At 34.5% G+C, this 16,784-nt stretch overlaps 1 protein-coding gene across 4 annotated transcripts in view; it reads left to right on the forward strand.

Moving 5' to 3' along the window:
* Nucleotides 1-16,784, forward strand: part of ANKMY1 (ankyrin repeat and MYND domain containing 1) — a 36,790-nt gene that overhangs the window by 8,747 nt on the left and 11,259 nt on the right. For all 4 annotated transcript variants that reach the window (XR_005553857.1, XM_039320580.1, XM_039320581.1 and 1 more), the window contains 12 exons: nucleotides 535-681; nucleotides 1,018-1,487; nucleotides 2,840-3,056; nucleotides 3,998-4,162; nucleotides 5,186-5,547; nucleotides 7,531-7,702; nucleotides 8,622-8,774; nucleotides 9,868-10,014; nucleotides 10,595-10,702; nucleotides 12,427-12,558; nucleotides 13,348-13,461; nucleotides 15,109-15,274. Coding sequence is in view for 3 of the 4 variants with exons in the window: in XM_039320580.1 (XP_039176514.1) it covers nucleotides 535-681; nucleotides 1,018-1,487; nucleotides 2,840-3,056; nucleotides 3,998-4,162; nucleotides 5,186-5,547; nucleotides 7,531-7,702; nucleotides 8,622-8,774; nucleotides 9,868-10,014; nucleotides 10,595-10,702; nucleotides 12,427-12,558; nucleotides 13,348-13,461; nucleotides 15,109-15,274 (2,353 nt within the window). In the remaining variant the exon portion in view is untranslated. The remainder of the gene's footprint in view (nucleotides 1-534; nucleotides 682-1,017; nucleotides 1,488-2,839; nucleotides 3,057-3,997; nucleotides 4,163-5,185; nucleotides 5,548-7,530; nucleotides 7,703-8,621; nucleotides 8,775-9,867; nucleotides 10,015-10,594; nucleotides 10,703-12,426; nucleotides 12,559-13,347; nucleotides 13,462-15,108; nucleotides 15,275-16,784) is intronic.

The following is a 16,784-nucleotide window of genomic DNA, read 5'->3' on the forward strand; positions in this document are numbered from 1 at the left end:
ACTCTAGTTCAAACATTTAGAAAGAATAGATGTTAAAGCCATCCTGAAATTTTAAAATTTAGAGTAGAAGTTAAGAATTACACATTTATACATTCATTCACAACAAAGCTGAAAAGCTGGCATATGGGAATGAAAGGTGGTATTAAGTTAACCCGTTCTATTCTCAGAATAGTTTAATTATCATCTACTTAGCTTAAGAATTGTTGCTGGAAAATTGGGGGAATCCTCTGGAAAGAGATTAAAGAACTATAAAGTTAAAATGACCTGTGGTTCAAGCTGGAATTTTTCACTCTGAAACTTTCTTCCAAAGTACCTGATACAGGGGATCATTTAGTCATGAAAATATAGTTCTCTGTTGTCAAATACTATAATTGCAGAAAAATGCATACAAATGCTACATTATGTAAGGTAGATGAACTATGTCCATGGATGCTGCAGTATTGCTTATCTTAATATTTAGAAATTCTCTAGATGTACTGGAATATATTCATTTAAAGTAGAATACATTTATTTTTTATTTATTTTTTATTGCAGAGATATATAGGGCAATTTTATAAAGATCACCGTCATGGCAAAGGAGTTTACTTTTGGCCTAATGGCTCCAGATTTACAGGTTCATTTTATCTTAATCGTAAAGAAGGCTATGGAACCATCGAATTTACGGATGGAAAACGATTTCAGGTAACCACAAACTTTTAAAATATTATATGAATTCTAATAATAATTACAACACTATACTATCATGTTTATAAAATGAATAAATTCAACAAATATTTGAGAAACTCGTTTTTTTTCAAGGTTATGAATGTTTTTAGGAATAGCACAAAGTTTATTCATTTATTTATAGGGTTTATAGACTGCTGATTTTTTCATAGTGTTGCTAATCCTTTTTAATATGTTTAGTATTCCTTGAATAAATAAACATGCAAATACATTAAAATGCATTCTTTTCTGTATTTTGTCTGTATTATTCTGTCATATTTTCTTTTGTTTTTAAACATTTTTTTTCCTCAAAAGGGGCTTTATAAGGCTGATGAGCGTTTTGGACCAGGAATTGAAACTTACCCAGATGATAGGCAAGATGTTGGCCTGTGGCACCGAAACCATATTATTAAACTATGTACAGAAATTCATGAGCATTTTACTATTTCTGATTTCCCAGAACTCAATATCTATTTTGATTCTGAGTCTAAAGAACAGTATATTTCAGAGGAAAGCACTTCTATGTGGGACCTGAATGAAGAAAAGGATCCATTTTTCTACAGATTCAAACGTCTTCTGCTAAATGATGACAACTATACGTTGCCTGCTAATATGTATATATATTCAATTGATGCAGATAATCTTCCTCTTACTCAATCCTTCTTGAAAGAGTTTGATTTTCAATATTTTAAGAAAAGAAAACATACCGCTTCTGAAAAACCATGGCATGTAACCAACACAACTGCTATTCTGGTCAAGATGCAGAAAAACATATATAAGTATAGGTATGAACTGACAATTGATAAAATGAAAATGTAGTTGAAATTTTATTTTCTGACATATCTCTTTTCAGCTGAATAGTTTATACAATTCAATGAATTAAGTGTGTTTTAAAAGCTTATACTATATGCTTCATTCTGTCCTTTCAACTGCTGATGAAATATAGCTTCTTCCTTACTTACGCCCTTAATTCTTCCCCAAAATCCTGCACAACTTATTATTCTGCCAATTCCTTCTCGTTGTGTCTACTGGAGGTATTATTTATCAGATATTCATAAATATTATTTAAAATATTGTTTGAAATCTTGATTGATTCTACCAATTTTCTAACCCCATCCATATTCCAGTTATCAGAAATACTTTTATTTCTCATTAGTTTAATGTTTAATTACTTCTAATTAGTTTAATGTTTAAGAAGGTTGGGCAGTGGGCTTGAGAGAGAAAGAAACATAAGAAATAAGAAGAGCCTGGTAGAAAGGCAGAGATCCAATCTAGTCCAGCATTATCTGACACACAGTAACAACTTAAGAGGATTTGAGAAATTCACAAACAAAGCTGGGAGGGCTACAGCCACTTTCACTAGATGTTTTCTGTGCTTCAGGAGCTTAAGATTAATAACTAAAGATAACTAATATTTTACATGTCTGTTGATACTTTTAAAATCATTTAAATTTAAAATTTAAATAGGCGGCCATCACTAGATCTTATGGCAGTGAGGTTCCCTAGCTGTACTGTGTCTAAAAAGTACTTTTTTTATTGGCCCTCAATTTCTTTGCATCTAGTTTACCCAATTGTTTAGTTCTAGTTCTATAAAATGTGGTCATTTGGAGAAAATAATCAGAAAATCTGTGTAAATGTGTGTGCGTGCATGTGTATGTGCACATGCACATAGGATTTATTCTTATGTGCTCCTGCAGCTGTTTTCTTACCTTTTCCCCCCAAAAAAGTGGAATAGTAAAAAACTTTCTTTGCTTGGATGATTAATATTTGTTTATATCATTTTAGATTGAAAATGATCATTTACATGATTGTTCTTCACATTAAATAAATAAGCTCAGGAGAGACCAAGATTAAAGCCTTTTCTCTTCTTAACTAATTTCCTTTGGAGAGGGAATATATTTTTTAGGTAGATAGAATATTGAATGTAGGGGGATACTGAATCTTGTGATTTCTCATGTCTTTAGTCTGTAGTAAATCCCATAAACAGAATTACCATTTCACTAAGCGACCAGAGATGGATAAGGAGAAGTAAAGAAAAAAAAACCCATGCCTTATATGTCCATCTGACTTAGATGCCACAATAACACTCTGTACTTCTATTATATTTCTAGCTTTTTATGTCTTTGCTTACTTTTAGGCATTGTCAGAATGAAATAGATGGGGATGTTAATGCCATTATCAAAGGCAACCGATATGGTTTTGCACCCAAAGGTCCCAAAGAGCTTATTGCTGAAGAACTGATTGAGAAATCAGCAGAAGGAGACTATAAAAGAGTGTATGAGATTCTGAGAGACAATCTAGCCCATCCAGATATAGCAGATATGAGTGGATATACTGCTCTTGCTGCTGCTGCTGTAAGTTCTTATTATATATTATGCTTTCTGGCATGGTGAAGCTGGAAGGGTGGGTAAAATTATAGCTAAATTCAGTTTTTTCTTTTTGTATTGTGACAGTATTGTACCATTTTTATTTTATTTTAATGTATTTGTTTGTTTGTTTATTTGTTTTTTTATTTATAATATTTGCACATTGGTTCCCAATCTTAAAATAATTTAAGTGCTATGGATATAGGATTAAAGCAGGTTATCAACACTACATTTAAAAACCTATTAGCAGGTGTTAAGGATTAAAAACTAACATAAAAATAAAAGTCTTTGAAAGATGCTTCAAATAGATCAGCACTGGGGCCTTGCATTACTCTATAGGGCAGGTGTCGCTGCAAAGAAAGGCCATTTTTGTAACCACCAGCTGAAAATGTGAAAGCAGGGTGTCCTTGTGATTTTAAAATGTCTGGGAGACTGAATTAACTGAAGATGCTGTGCTGGTAATGTAATATAATCAGGCTAGAACCTAGTCTAAACTGAATTTAAATAATCAATAACCCTCAAGATCCACCGTAGTTATTACCTCCAACTTAATTACTTTCAGCATGTTAGTATTAGCAAAAAATCAGTGGTTATTACAGCTCTGGGTGGCTTGAGCGATTTAAAAGAATTTATGCTATTTGTCAAAAGCAATTGAAAGTATGAAAGAATAGAGTGTTACTGGACAGTCATTGTAGACCAGTTTGATACCTTAGAGAACTGGTTAGATTACTAGATTTAGAATTCTCAGCCAACATGTAATTTATGCATTTTTGGAACTATAATCCAAATATATTTGGAGCACCAGATAGGGAGTGATGGACTCATTATACATATTCATTGGAGAAATCAAATTCATAATCTCAAAATGTGCACAGACTGGAATTTAAAAAAAACTTTGTGAAAATAACTGAAATAGTTTGTTTGTGCAGTTAAATTATCAAGAAGACATCATCAACCTTCTTCTAGATTGTGGAGCTGATGTGAATAAATGCAGTGATGAAGGATTATCAACTTTATCCATGTGTGTTATTCACTATTTCCCCGCAGAAGGATTTCATCCCAATATTGCTGAAAGGAATATCTTTATAAAAGAGGTTAGTCCTTCATAATATATAAATCTGAAATAAAATTCAGCAAAATGTTTCATACTTTTCATTTTCAATACAGAGAGCATGCACTTAAACGAATTGTGCTGATTATATGGAATAAAGAGGCATATGCAAGAGATGTAAACTTATCCCCATAATTTGTATTAACCAACCACACTGGTTACCATTGTGCTAAATTCCGTGGAAGGTATTGGATTTTCCTTTTGAAATTGTCTGGGGTCTTTGTGTTTGTGAAACTACATTTCTCAAATGAAAGTTAAATTTGCTAATAAGGGTTTAATTTGGTTGCCAAGTTATGCACAGTAGGAATGGAGTTACCCACAATTCCAAATGTTCTTTGCTTAAAATGCTTATTTCTGTGTGTTGTGGTATTTGCTCTACTGCTCTTTCTTAAATCCCTAAATAACTTGGATTAGAGCTTCTCTATAGTGATTGGTCCCTAAGTGTCTTTTCTCTCACTTTTAGTTTTATAATATAAAGTGCAGCCAGTGCTTATTGAAAGTTTTTTAAAAGTATTTATGATTTTTAGATGTTTTGTTTTCAAAAACCAAATAGCAGTTATTGCCACTAAAAGATAGTGATGTTTTCATCTTTGCTGTCTATAGTGAGTTGTATAACTGATATATAGGCATAGTCTGAAGTCATATGAAGCTGCAAGTTGGCCAGATCCAAGTCGGGTGAGTATTTATGGACAGGAGAGTACTTGAGTACCATAATGGAGGGAGGGAGGGAGGGAGGGAGGGAGGGAAGGAAGGAAGGAAGGAAGGAAGGAAGGAAGGAAGGAAGGAAGGAAGGAAGGAAGGAAGGAAGGATGATATAATGAAATCACATGTGCAAAATTTTGGTAGAATGTTACCTAACTTCTTTACTATTTTGCATAATAACCTGGTGATAGAAATATATGTATCTGCACATTAATACATATCCTAATAATATATTGTCTTCCTGACAAGATATAGTTGTTAGTTTTATAAGTGATTATCTTATCTTTTTTTTTACTTTATATAGTTAGAAGACGTCCTTGAAGAAACGTCTAAAGAATCTATACAGTCAGAGATATCTCAGTTATCTGAAGCGAGTACAAATGCTACCACCCCAGTATCAGTTGAAGCATTGTCATTCTCAGCTGAAAAGACAGAATTTGTCCCCGATGTTGAAATTAAGTCATCAGATGAAACAGATAATGGAGAAAAGGGCTCTGGGACAATTTGTGGTATTTACAACTACAAAATTAAGATTTCTCCAGAAACTATGCATCATGGTGCAGTTGTTCTTAGCCAGCATATGTTACAGACTCACAGTTACCCAGACACTGGGGACTCTATTCATCAGGAAGGCACCTTAAGGAAAATGGCAGCATCATTAACAGAGTAAGTGACTTTAGGAGAACATAGATGAATCATCTGAAGTACCATGGTCAAGGCAATCCCTGTGTTTTTTTGAAGATAATTAGATTGTTAGAAGTTACCATAAATGCCGGTGTATAAGACGACTTCCGCGAGCGCTGAAATCGGTGCCAAAGATGGGGGTCGTCTTATACGCCGAGTCGTCTTATACGCCGGAAATACTGGTAGTTTCCGGCGTATAAGACAACGTTCTAGGAATGCGGCCCGGCTATAAAGACAGGGGTCGTCTTATACACCGGGTCGCCTTGTACGCCGGCATTTACGGTAATTTTGTAAGTAAGGTGTTTCTATAAATAAAGGTTGAGGAAGCTCTTATGATACGAAAATCATGCAATATATACTGTTATAAAAACTTGCTAGCAATACTGCAAAGCTTTTTGATCGCTTGGTAATGGTATTATAATTCTCTCTTACTGCAAACGTTGAATATGGTGTGAAATATTGGACAGATTATGTTAATGGTTACAATTTGTTTAGCCTTCTTCACTCACTTCAAAAACAGCTTTTTGTTTCCATAAAAATCACTTTGTATTTTCTGTGTTTAAATCTTAACATTGCTTGCTCTCTTTCACTTTATTGTTTGCAATTACACATTAAGCAGTATATTTTTATTAGTTTTATCTTTTGCCGCAAACTTAGTCCTTTTTGCTCTGTTCTAAGCCACTTCCACATCCTCTTTCCTTATAACTTTTCCCATTCACTTAGGACTTGAGATCCTTCTTTATGCAGTTTTTCTACTTTTGTTGTAGTTTCTTTCACTGTTTTTCATTCCTTCTGTGTCTATTTTTCCAAAGTTCCTCTTTTAACACTACTAGAAATATTCTGCTTCAGCTCTTATATCCTTCAGTTCTTTATAGGTTCATGTCCATTCTTTCCTAGTTTCCTAGGAATTCTAGGATTCTACCAAAAAAATGTCTAGCTCATATCCAGAACCTCTCATTATTCTTGTATAACTTCTATCATAAACAATCAAATGTTTAGATATATATTTGTTCCTTTGACATATTTACACATTAATAGAATATTGCCCATTTCCCCACTTCAAAATTCATCCTGATTCTTCCATTTTCACCATTCAGTGTTACCTAGTATATAACTGTTATTATTAACCTATGCATTAATAATACAGCAGACCTTTTGGAGCAGTGGTTCTCAACCTGTGGGTCAGGACCCCATTTGGGGTCGAACGACCATTTCACGGGGGTCACCAAACAACGCAGTCCGCCATTTTTTTCCCCTTTTCCTTAGCTGTGCTACTCCTTTTTATTCTATTGGCTTTTGAAAGCCAATAGAATAGACTCTCTTGAATAGAGTCTAATTCTATTGGCTTTCAAAAGCCAATAGGAATTATTCAGGCTGTCTCTGCCCTGCTGAGCCTGCCAAAAGTCCCATTCTGCAAACAGTGCTGCACCAGTTGAGTAGTCCTCGACTTACGACCGGTTGAGTAGTCCTCGACTTATGACCAGTTGGGGGTCGCGGCATTAAAAAGGTTGAGAACCACTGTTTTGGAGGGTCTGCTGTAAAGTCTAGCTGTTGCTAAGTTATTGGTTATAAGTTGAGGACTTCCTGTATGGCTTTTGTCAGTTGAAGCTTTCACATAATATCTTTATCAGAAAAAATACAATATTCCTTACTAATAATTAGAATACTATTCCAATTATGCGATTTCGGCCAGTATGTCACAGTATGTACATACTGTATGTATGTACTTTAAATATGCTAATAATAATCTATGCAGGCTGGGCTCTCTTATTTAGAGACAACCTTGTAAACTATCTTTTTGTTGCCTGTATCCCATCAATTAGAAGAACCTGCAAAAGAAAAAAAATATCTTTGTAGAGATGAGCATGTGGTTATAGAACTTCTTATCTGCTTGTGTAGCATTATGCATACTAATCTTTTAAGTTTTTAGGTATTGACATGGATCTTTTTTCTGCTGGATTTTAGGCAAAAAAAGAGAATGTCTATAATTAAAGTGCTCCTAAGAAGAGGTGCTGATCCAAATATTTCCAACATCCCAATGCATGTACTGTTCTTTGCTGTTAAAGCCGCTGATGCAGAGGCTGTGCGTATACTTCTAGAAGCTGGAGCACGGACTGACATACGACTTCCAACCAGAGTAGGATGCTGTGTTTTTTATGGGATAGTTCTCAATTAAAAACTACAGTTTTAGCTTATGATAGGAAGTAAATGCTCTGATATAAATTTTAATACTTGCAGTGTGCATCACAAATGTAGCCCACGCCCAAGAATTTGTTAACTTGCCAGATACTTATGAAATCTGTTTTTGTCCTCTGAATCAGGTAGCAAATAAAAAGGGTTATTTTAGTCCCAAGTGAGTAGTGACTGAGTTAGTGTATAATAAGTTTTTATTTTATTTATTTGTCAAATTTAGAGATTACCTGTCTTGTTCTCAGAGCTAGTCTATTGTATGGACATTGCCTAGTGAGTGTTTTCTAATTCAAAATTGGGTATCAAAATGAGATATTGCAGTAAAGTTGCATTGGTCTATTAAAAGTGTTTTCCTATAAAAATAAGTTGTAAAAGTCTGTGTATCCTTCCAGTGTTATTGGAAGTTCATAATTGTTTTAAAAAAGTAGATAAATATTTGAAACCCACTTATTTCAATGATTTATGCTTTAAGCATATAAACTTACTCTAGTTGCACATAAATTGTTTATGGTGCCTTGTATTAATTTTAAAAAAACATGTTCTCTGTTCCTGTTTCATTGCTACTGATTAATCATTTTAGTAGCTTGGTTCAGAAACACTTTTAGTGTATTAAGCTGGCATATAACAAAGAAGGTTGATTATATTTGATGAAAATATTTAGTTTTTGATAATAATGACTTGGGCAATTATATTCCCTAAGGTTTCATTCTCTTTAGTTCTTAAAATTTAGCTAAATATGCATCATTTGAAAGCTGGAATACCTTTTTGTCATAATGAGCATTTAATGGACTGAGTGCATGCAATGGTGAAATGTTTTTGTGACTTGTGTTTTGCTTTGGAAATAAATGCAGCATTTGTTTTTCCAGCTTCGGGGTGTGGCTCCTCTTCATATTGCTGCTGCCCTTCCTTGTGTAGAAGGGATTGTAATCACAGAATTGCTACTTCATGCTGCTGCAGATCCTGATGTAAGGGCAGAAGATGAGAAAGATAAATTCCGGTTAGATAAGATTCCAACCAAGGTATTTATTTTTTTATTAAATAAATCAGAACAAAGAGAAAAACACACACAAAACAACAATGAAATAAAGAATAATAGACAAAAAGCAATACAACAACGTTTATATACAAACACACAGACTCAGACACACAGAAAAAGAGAGTGAAATAGAGAGGGGGAAGAGAGGCTTCTTATACCTATAAATTTGGCCTATTCAATTATATTTCCAACTTGAAGTAGTATTCTTTTATCATGTTTGCTGTCCAAGTATCAGTTTCTATATAATAGATTCCATGACAGTAGGCCTATACTATATTGTAATCCATGTAGAAGAGCTGAGAAAAAAACAGCTTGTACATGACAAAGTGATATAAAATAAAATTCATAATGCAATTACTTTATGGTATGCTGTATGCTGAAATAGTGTTTTAACAAACAAATTCTAAGAAGTGAGCTTGCAATGATACATATTTAGGTAGAGTTGCCTTTTCAAATATATATTCTTATTTTATTTGTCACTTGCATGGTACTTTGATTGCAAAGAAATTCTAGGCAGCTTACACAACAAGATTAAAGTATTTAATAATAATAACTAAAAGTTTTGAAGGTAAAATAACAAAAATATAGATATAAATATAATTTTATAGCAAATTTCACTGACTACTTTCTGTGTTGCTTGGATTCTATAAAGCAACAATTAATAGAGCTGAACATCTATGATTAAGAGGATACCTGGGTAACATCTTAAACTGCTACTGTGGAAGACCACTACTAAGTAGTTGCTGCATTGAGATTAATTAGTAATATGATGTAGTATAAAGCAACTATGTATGGATAAACACAGCTCATGGGGCATATGGAAACTGTAGTAAACACCTGCTTATTAAATCTTAAGAACAGTTAAATCACTGTATCTTAGGCCAGATGAGTGTGTATTTGGTCCATAGACTGAGATCATTTGTGAAAATAGGCTGAACATCAGGGAGAACAGGCTTAAGGGAAGACTGTCCTCTTCCTTAGAAAATTCCGATCCCCATCTATTTTTTCTTTGTAGGAAATGACAGGGAACAACAATTTATGGCTCCTCAACTGAGTTATCTAATTATCTTTTTTAGTTTGATATTAGTGAATCAGTATCTTTCATGAAAATGAATAATGAAACCGGACCACCCAAACATTACTACAAAGAATGTACTATTGTCCCAGAGGAAGGTGGGAGGACACCTCTTCATATTGCCTGTGAGAGGGAAGACAATCTTACGGTAAGTGATAGTTATTGAGATTCTCTTTTACAAATTCTATTGTTTTTTCTCAGTTTTTGAATAGCACATTTTGTATTGGTAAGAGTTTTATTTTGTAAAAGGAAAAAGTCTGTGGTCAACTAGCTCCAGCTTATCAATATGGACATTTAATTTTTAAGCCTGAGCTCAAATTGAGGAATTTCAATTATATGGAATAAATGGACATTCTGGACATATTAAATCTAATGCAGATCTCTGGTGTAATCTCTGATAACAACAGCATTCATAAATTCCCATATCTGCCAATCGGTCTAAGAATATATTATTTACTGTTGTGACTTTGTATTCATTGCACCAGATCCTTAATTTGTGATATGCTGTTCTGGTCTGAATATGGTTAGATGCAGGGATATAAATAAATGCCCAATTTGCAACCAGCTTCAGCTTTTTTCCCCCAAGATAAAATAGGTATAATATTTTTGCTTTAAATTTAAAAATGTGGCTTAACTTAAATGTCTTATTTAAATGTGTCCTTATTATTTATTTTAATTTTAAAAACAGTATCTGTACTGATCTCTTTTTGTTTTATTCTCCCCATCAGAATGCTGGCAAAGTTATTCATCATCTGTTAAATCACAATGCAAATCCAAATGTTCTGTGGAGTGGCCATTCCCCTCTTTCACTAGCAATTGCCAGTGGAAATGAACAGGTTTGCAATATTCTGTCTTTCCAAGCATTTTTAACAACAATCGTAAACATTATTTCAAAATCATCCTAATTTTGGCAAACTCAGAGCAGTGATTCCAATCCTTATGTCAGCATTTGTAGGTAATATATACAATGATGCTAGAGCATAAAATAGACATTAAAGATTCCTTGAAGCTTACAGAAAGTTAAAATATATACATATATTTTGAGACATGTTGATACTGATTCAGTAATCAGCTATTTTGTTCAAATAATTTATTTATAGTCAATCCTATTAGTAAGAGCTACAAATCTATTGATTTGGATTTTTAAAATTATTATTAAAAATTCATTAAGAGTTGGACAGATCAACAGAAAATGACAACAATTTACAATCATGCTATCTATATATGTTAATATTCACATGGTTAGGATTTTTGTTTGTTAGTTTGCTTGTTTTTGTCTTTAGGAAATTGGTGATATTAGAAGATCGATTTTCAATCAGGTGTCTCCATGGGCAGGAGGAAGTTGAGTTCTTGTTCCTGCAGTCCTCATTTGACAATGGACAGTGCCATACAAATGTCAAATTATTTTTAACTATTTTTTGTATTTTAATTGTGAATTGGATTATGGATTTATTAATTTCAAAATACATGTTTTGTGTTCTTTGTTATATTCAGTAACAATACAAACTTTTACCATGGCCTTTAGGCCAGAAAAAAAAAACTGCCTAAAATATATACACCTAAAATTATTGAAAATATTAAAAAGTAAGCATAAATACAATAAAATTACATACAAATAAAATTAATACCACAGCATTTTGCTGAAATATGGAAAGCTTGCCTATCTTCTGAAAGTGTCTAAAGACCTGGCTTTTCTCTCGGGCATTGGATGATGCTACTGTGAATCATAAGTCAGGTAGACAACAGTATTAATTGAATGGATAAAATGAATGAATAAATAACATTTATTTGATATTCCTTAACAGATGATGCAAAGGAATGATTCAGATCAAAAATAGCTTTTTCTCATGCCATGACACCATATCCTTGTGTTAATGTGTATTTATTTTCTGATGCAGCCCATGGAAGCTGATAAGAGTAATAGTCAAAAAGTGTACCCCATGGCCAAAGACATGTAGTTGCTCCTAACATGGACTGTGTAAAGGCTTGGCAGTGCCATCCTTTCCTCAACCAGTTCTAACCCACTTTTGCTATTTTTATAAAAATAGAGTATATACAAAAAATCAGGTTTACAAAACAGTTTCAGTGCAAAGCAGTTTCTTTTTTTGGCCTTTGGCTGCAAACAGGGGAGATTAGATATTTCTCGCCACATTCTTGCTATAGTTCACCATATAGTATGAACCCTTCTGCTACACCAGAATAGGACATTACTGCTGGACGACCGGTCCTGTCTAATTATTCCCTTAGTGTGGTATATGAGCCTCATATTTAGCTGCTAAGGACAAGAACAAGAAAGAAATAGAGAAAATAGTTTTGTGTCTTTATCTGAAACCATATAGAACTTCCCTATTTTGGTCATCTTTAATGGATGAAGTCATTGCTTTAAGAATGTGGAAGCCAATTCGTGGACACCGATTTCTCTCTTTAAATCCCTAACAAAAATATTATGTTGGCAATTTTTAGCCATGCCCAACATTTGCGTAGGCAAGGCATTATACACATATCTGAATCAATAATATTAATGTTAAAAGAGAGTTCCTTGTCTTTCTCCTACCTTTAGGCAGTTGCTGAACTTCTGGCTGGTGGAGCTGATCCAAATCTACCTTTAAGCCAAAGTCTTGCAAGTGCCCTGTGTGCTGTTATTAATCCTGCATATGAGCAGAATGGGACATTAGCAACTAAGATAGCACTGGTAAGAAAAGTCTTGCATGTTTGGTTACTTTTCAAATAAAAAATTATAAACTATTCTAATCGCTTGCCAGAATAAAAGTAAAATAAAATAAGGCATTATAATGGTGAAGCAGGATGAAAATGCCATGAATAGAGGAAAAAGGTGAAAAAAGAGGCTGTAAAAGGCCCAAGGATCAAAGAATTAGAAATAGAGCTGATACAGATTTTTAGTGTTACAGAGATAGGTCAGCATATTGGATGGCTGAGAGAGCAGGGGATTGAGTGAACAGTAGATAGCATTGCAAACTGATGGCTCTAATTTGTCTATATGTCTTTCCAGTCTAGTTACATAAATAATTATTTATATATATATATAAGCTTATTCTCTATCTATACCTCACAAAGTGAAAAATGCTATAGCCCCATATTAATTTTGGTTGTGGTTCAGTTTTAACACAAATTAAATTGTACATCTGATTATCCAGATCTTCATTTTCCCGTTGTAACATAATGGCTTAAGAAGAAGATACTGAAACATTAATAAATTTGCTTTTATATCTTTAATGTAATTAAGTAACATTATTAGGTTTATATGCATGTGTGTGGACACTTTTAAGCATTAACTGAATTGTACGCTTCTTCTTAAAGAAAAGTTGGTCATGTAGTATAGTTATGCCTTATTTCTATATAAATGCTAGCAATAAATCAATGGCCTTCAGGTTGGACTATATTGATTTGCCTATGTGCAACATTGGTGGAAATGGCTGCATATGACTCTAAATGTTCTACATTTATTTTCTTCTCTACTTAGATTGATTCTCTCATAGCAGCAGGTGCAGAGATGTTGATGCCAATTACTCTTATTGATGAGTGTAGAACTGCAGTGGGGACAGTTGTGGACTATGCATATTTCAAATATTATCAGGTATCTTTTTCCGTGTTTGAAAATTCAAAATATGATGTATCTACAGTCCTGTGTTTTGAGGATTGTAAATTCTTGCTACTGTTCAATGAGAATCATGTATGTCAGAAAAACCTAAAGGTAACTTGAATAAGGTATTTAAATGTTATGGTAAGATGAGAGTGAAGAACGAATGGGTGCTGAATTAATGGATCAAATACAAAAAACTACTAAGAAGAACTAAATTCAGGTGATTTAATCATATGAAGAAAATGAAGATTCAATACTTGAAGAAGGTATGGTTGAGAAGAAGAGACCGATTGAAAAAGTCACAGTTAGATGGAACTGATCCTTGACAAGATAAGGAGAGCACAGAAAAGTAATGTGGCAATAGAAATGTAAATGTGATGGAAACAAGGCTGATATGTAAATGGAAAGGTATAATGAATGGTGTTGATGTACTATAAATGAAATTTATTTAGATTTCCTTTCCCTTTCCCTTTTTCTTGAATGTCATTTATCTTAACTTCTTATTCTTTTTTGAATTTTACACATTGCTTATTTTGAAGTGTATTATATATACACTTCCACAAATTTGAAAACTTTTCTCATTTTCTTTGATCAATGTACTTTGATCAACATTTGGTGTTATTGTCTTGAATTAAGTAAACCTGCTGTATTTCACAAGCATACAGATGACCTAGAATGTAGTTGAGATGCTTCAGTAACTATCAGTGCTTCTGCCCAGAGATCTACATGTGCCAAAACATCTGTGCTACGTTATCATGGGTGGATAATGGATAGAATGGATAGAAAGGTGGGGTTTCAGGGAATAGCTCTTGGGGTTTGACAGATAGTTATTTGTAATTGTTTTCATCAAATACACTGGATGTTGACTTTATGTTTTACAGTTCTATTTATAAATTACTTGCAAATAATATATTGTTACATTATAGGAAACAATGTTATCATTGTCTGTTAAAGGCATATTTTTATTTATGCCATCATGGATTAGAATCATTGATGAATTTATTTCCCTTGCATATAGGAAGATGCATAAAGGGATGTTCTGGAGACTGGCTTTCTAAGTGTCTGCTAGGAAAATTAGAAAAAAAACATAGGTGGCATTGTTCTTATCAGAAATAGATTATAAATTCTTCTTGTGGGAAACTGGCAGGGGACATCAGAAATCACAATCACATGACTGCAACTTGCTGCAATGTCATAATCTGGATGCCTAGTGCCCAGAATACAATTATGTGACTGTAAGGATACTGCAATGATTGGATTTATAAGGACCAATTATTACTATCATTTGCTCAGCTTCATCTTAACTTTGAAAATTGCTAAATGAATGGTCATAATTCAAGGACTACCTGACTATCTGACCACATGAGTTGTGGTGGCACAGTGATTAGAATGTAGCATTGCAGGCTAATTATGCCGACTGGCAGCAGTTCGATTCTCACCGGATCAAGGTTGACTCAACCTTCCATCCTTCTGAGGTCGGTAAACATGAGGACCCAGATTGTTGGGGGAAATATGCTGACTTTGTAAACCGCTTACAGAGGGCGGTAAAGCACTATGAAGTGGTATATAAGTCTATTGCTATCTATAATTTTTATGCACATTTCCTAGTTACATACTAAAAACAATTCTTATGTATTGCAGGATAAAAGACTGTTGCATACTCCCCTCCATTCTCTGTCACCAGTAGAGAGGGATACTTATGCATTTCGACGAAAGATGCTGGATTTTCTCAGTGACCGGCTTCGTGGGTGTGTCATTGAAAAGGAAAAACAGTGGGATGAAGAAGAACTTAGGAAAATCAAAATTGGTGAGTCCAAATTAGATTTTAAAATAAAAAAAACCAATATGAAATAGTTCTAGATTGGGATTAGAATACTTAGGGCAGAGGTATTTTCTTGCAGCTGCAGATTATTTAAAATATGGACCTAAAATGTTAAACTTGGGATTCATTGTCAACTTTCCTCCTAACATCTGGGGAATGTGGTAATATGTTATCTTTTTGTATTCGCAAGATATACTGTGTTGAGACAAAGAGATGAGGCTAAGGATGCTGATACTTATCATGAAATCTTTCTAATGTTTAATTTCATTTTCAGACATTGACATTCAATTTTTTAAATTAAAAAATTGGCTAATACTGCTAACAATTCTGAAAAAATGATTGACTCTGGTGTTTAGAAAAGCAACAACAGCTCTGATGAGATCAGTTTTAATAATAGGTGGATGAAAATACCAAATCCAGTATAAACCATCTTGTTGATTGTGCAGCTAACTATAATAGGGGAAAAATAGTGAAAACTGAACAACTCAAGATACCCTATGAAATAACATTAATGAGACTGGGTGAAGATGATCACTACAAATACTGGGGCATACTTCAAGCTGACAACATCAAGCACCCTATAATCAAGAAGGAGGTTAGAAATGAATACAATATGAGAGTAATGAAGATCTTAAAGTCCAAACTCAATGTCAGGGTCCCCTCAGAGGCCGGTTTGGAGGAGGAAGAAGAGTTGGAGCTGGGACCATCTGACAGGGAAGGCATGCAAGGGTCTCAGGACAATGTGTCCCAGGCCCCTCAGGCATTGGAAGATGTGGTCGACCAAATGGAGAGCTGCCTCCCTGCACAGACCCGGAAGAATTGGCTGCTGACCGCCAGTGGTGCTATTAGGCAGCCAATCTCCTCTGATGAGATACAGCTGCCTATTCCACTTGATCCAAAGGCAAGGAGAGTGGAGCATAGGCAAGCTCAGAGAAGGCTGCAAGGCTACTTGGGAGGAGGTCACCTCACCTCCTCCTCACAAGGAATACCTGGAGGGAAGTAACTTAAGGAGAAGCCGTGGGGAGTTAGTTTTTGCCAGGAGCAATTGTTTACTTTCCTTACACTCCCTTCTTATGTCTGTTGCTGTTTGCCTTGCCTCGCTTGGAAAATTGCTCTTCGCATTTTGTTTTGGACCTCGTCCTTCTCTTGTGGCCTATGTTTGGCCTTTGCTTCACTGAGGCTTTGGAACTGCTTCTTTTCTGGGACCTGTTTCAACTGCCCTTGTCTTGTGCCTGGACCCTGCCTGGTGGATTGGACTTGGAACACTGGACCTTGCCCTGTGAGCGTGCTCCTACTCTGTGGGCTTTCTTTGTACTATAGGGGCTGTTGTTTGGGGGAATGAGGGTGGATGCCTTCAGGGTAGCATCAAGGTGGAGCTTTACTGGTTGTTGGAAGGCCATTGGCTGGAACACTGGTTAAGAGAAATAAAGAACTTTTTAGAGGCCTGCCTTGTCTTGACCATCTGGGTCATAACACTCAGTTGAGGCAGTACCAA

This window comes from Crotalus tigris, unplaced genomic scaffold (genome assembly GCF_016545835.1).
Source record: "Crotalus tigris isolate CLP2741 ecotype Arizona unplaced genomic scaffold, ASM1654583v1 scf7180000023658.1318691, whole genome shotgun sequence".
Classification (NCBI taxonomy): domain Eukaryota; kingdom Metazoa; phylum Chordata; class Lepidosauria; order Squamata; family Viperidae; genus Crotalus; species Crotalus tigris.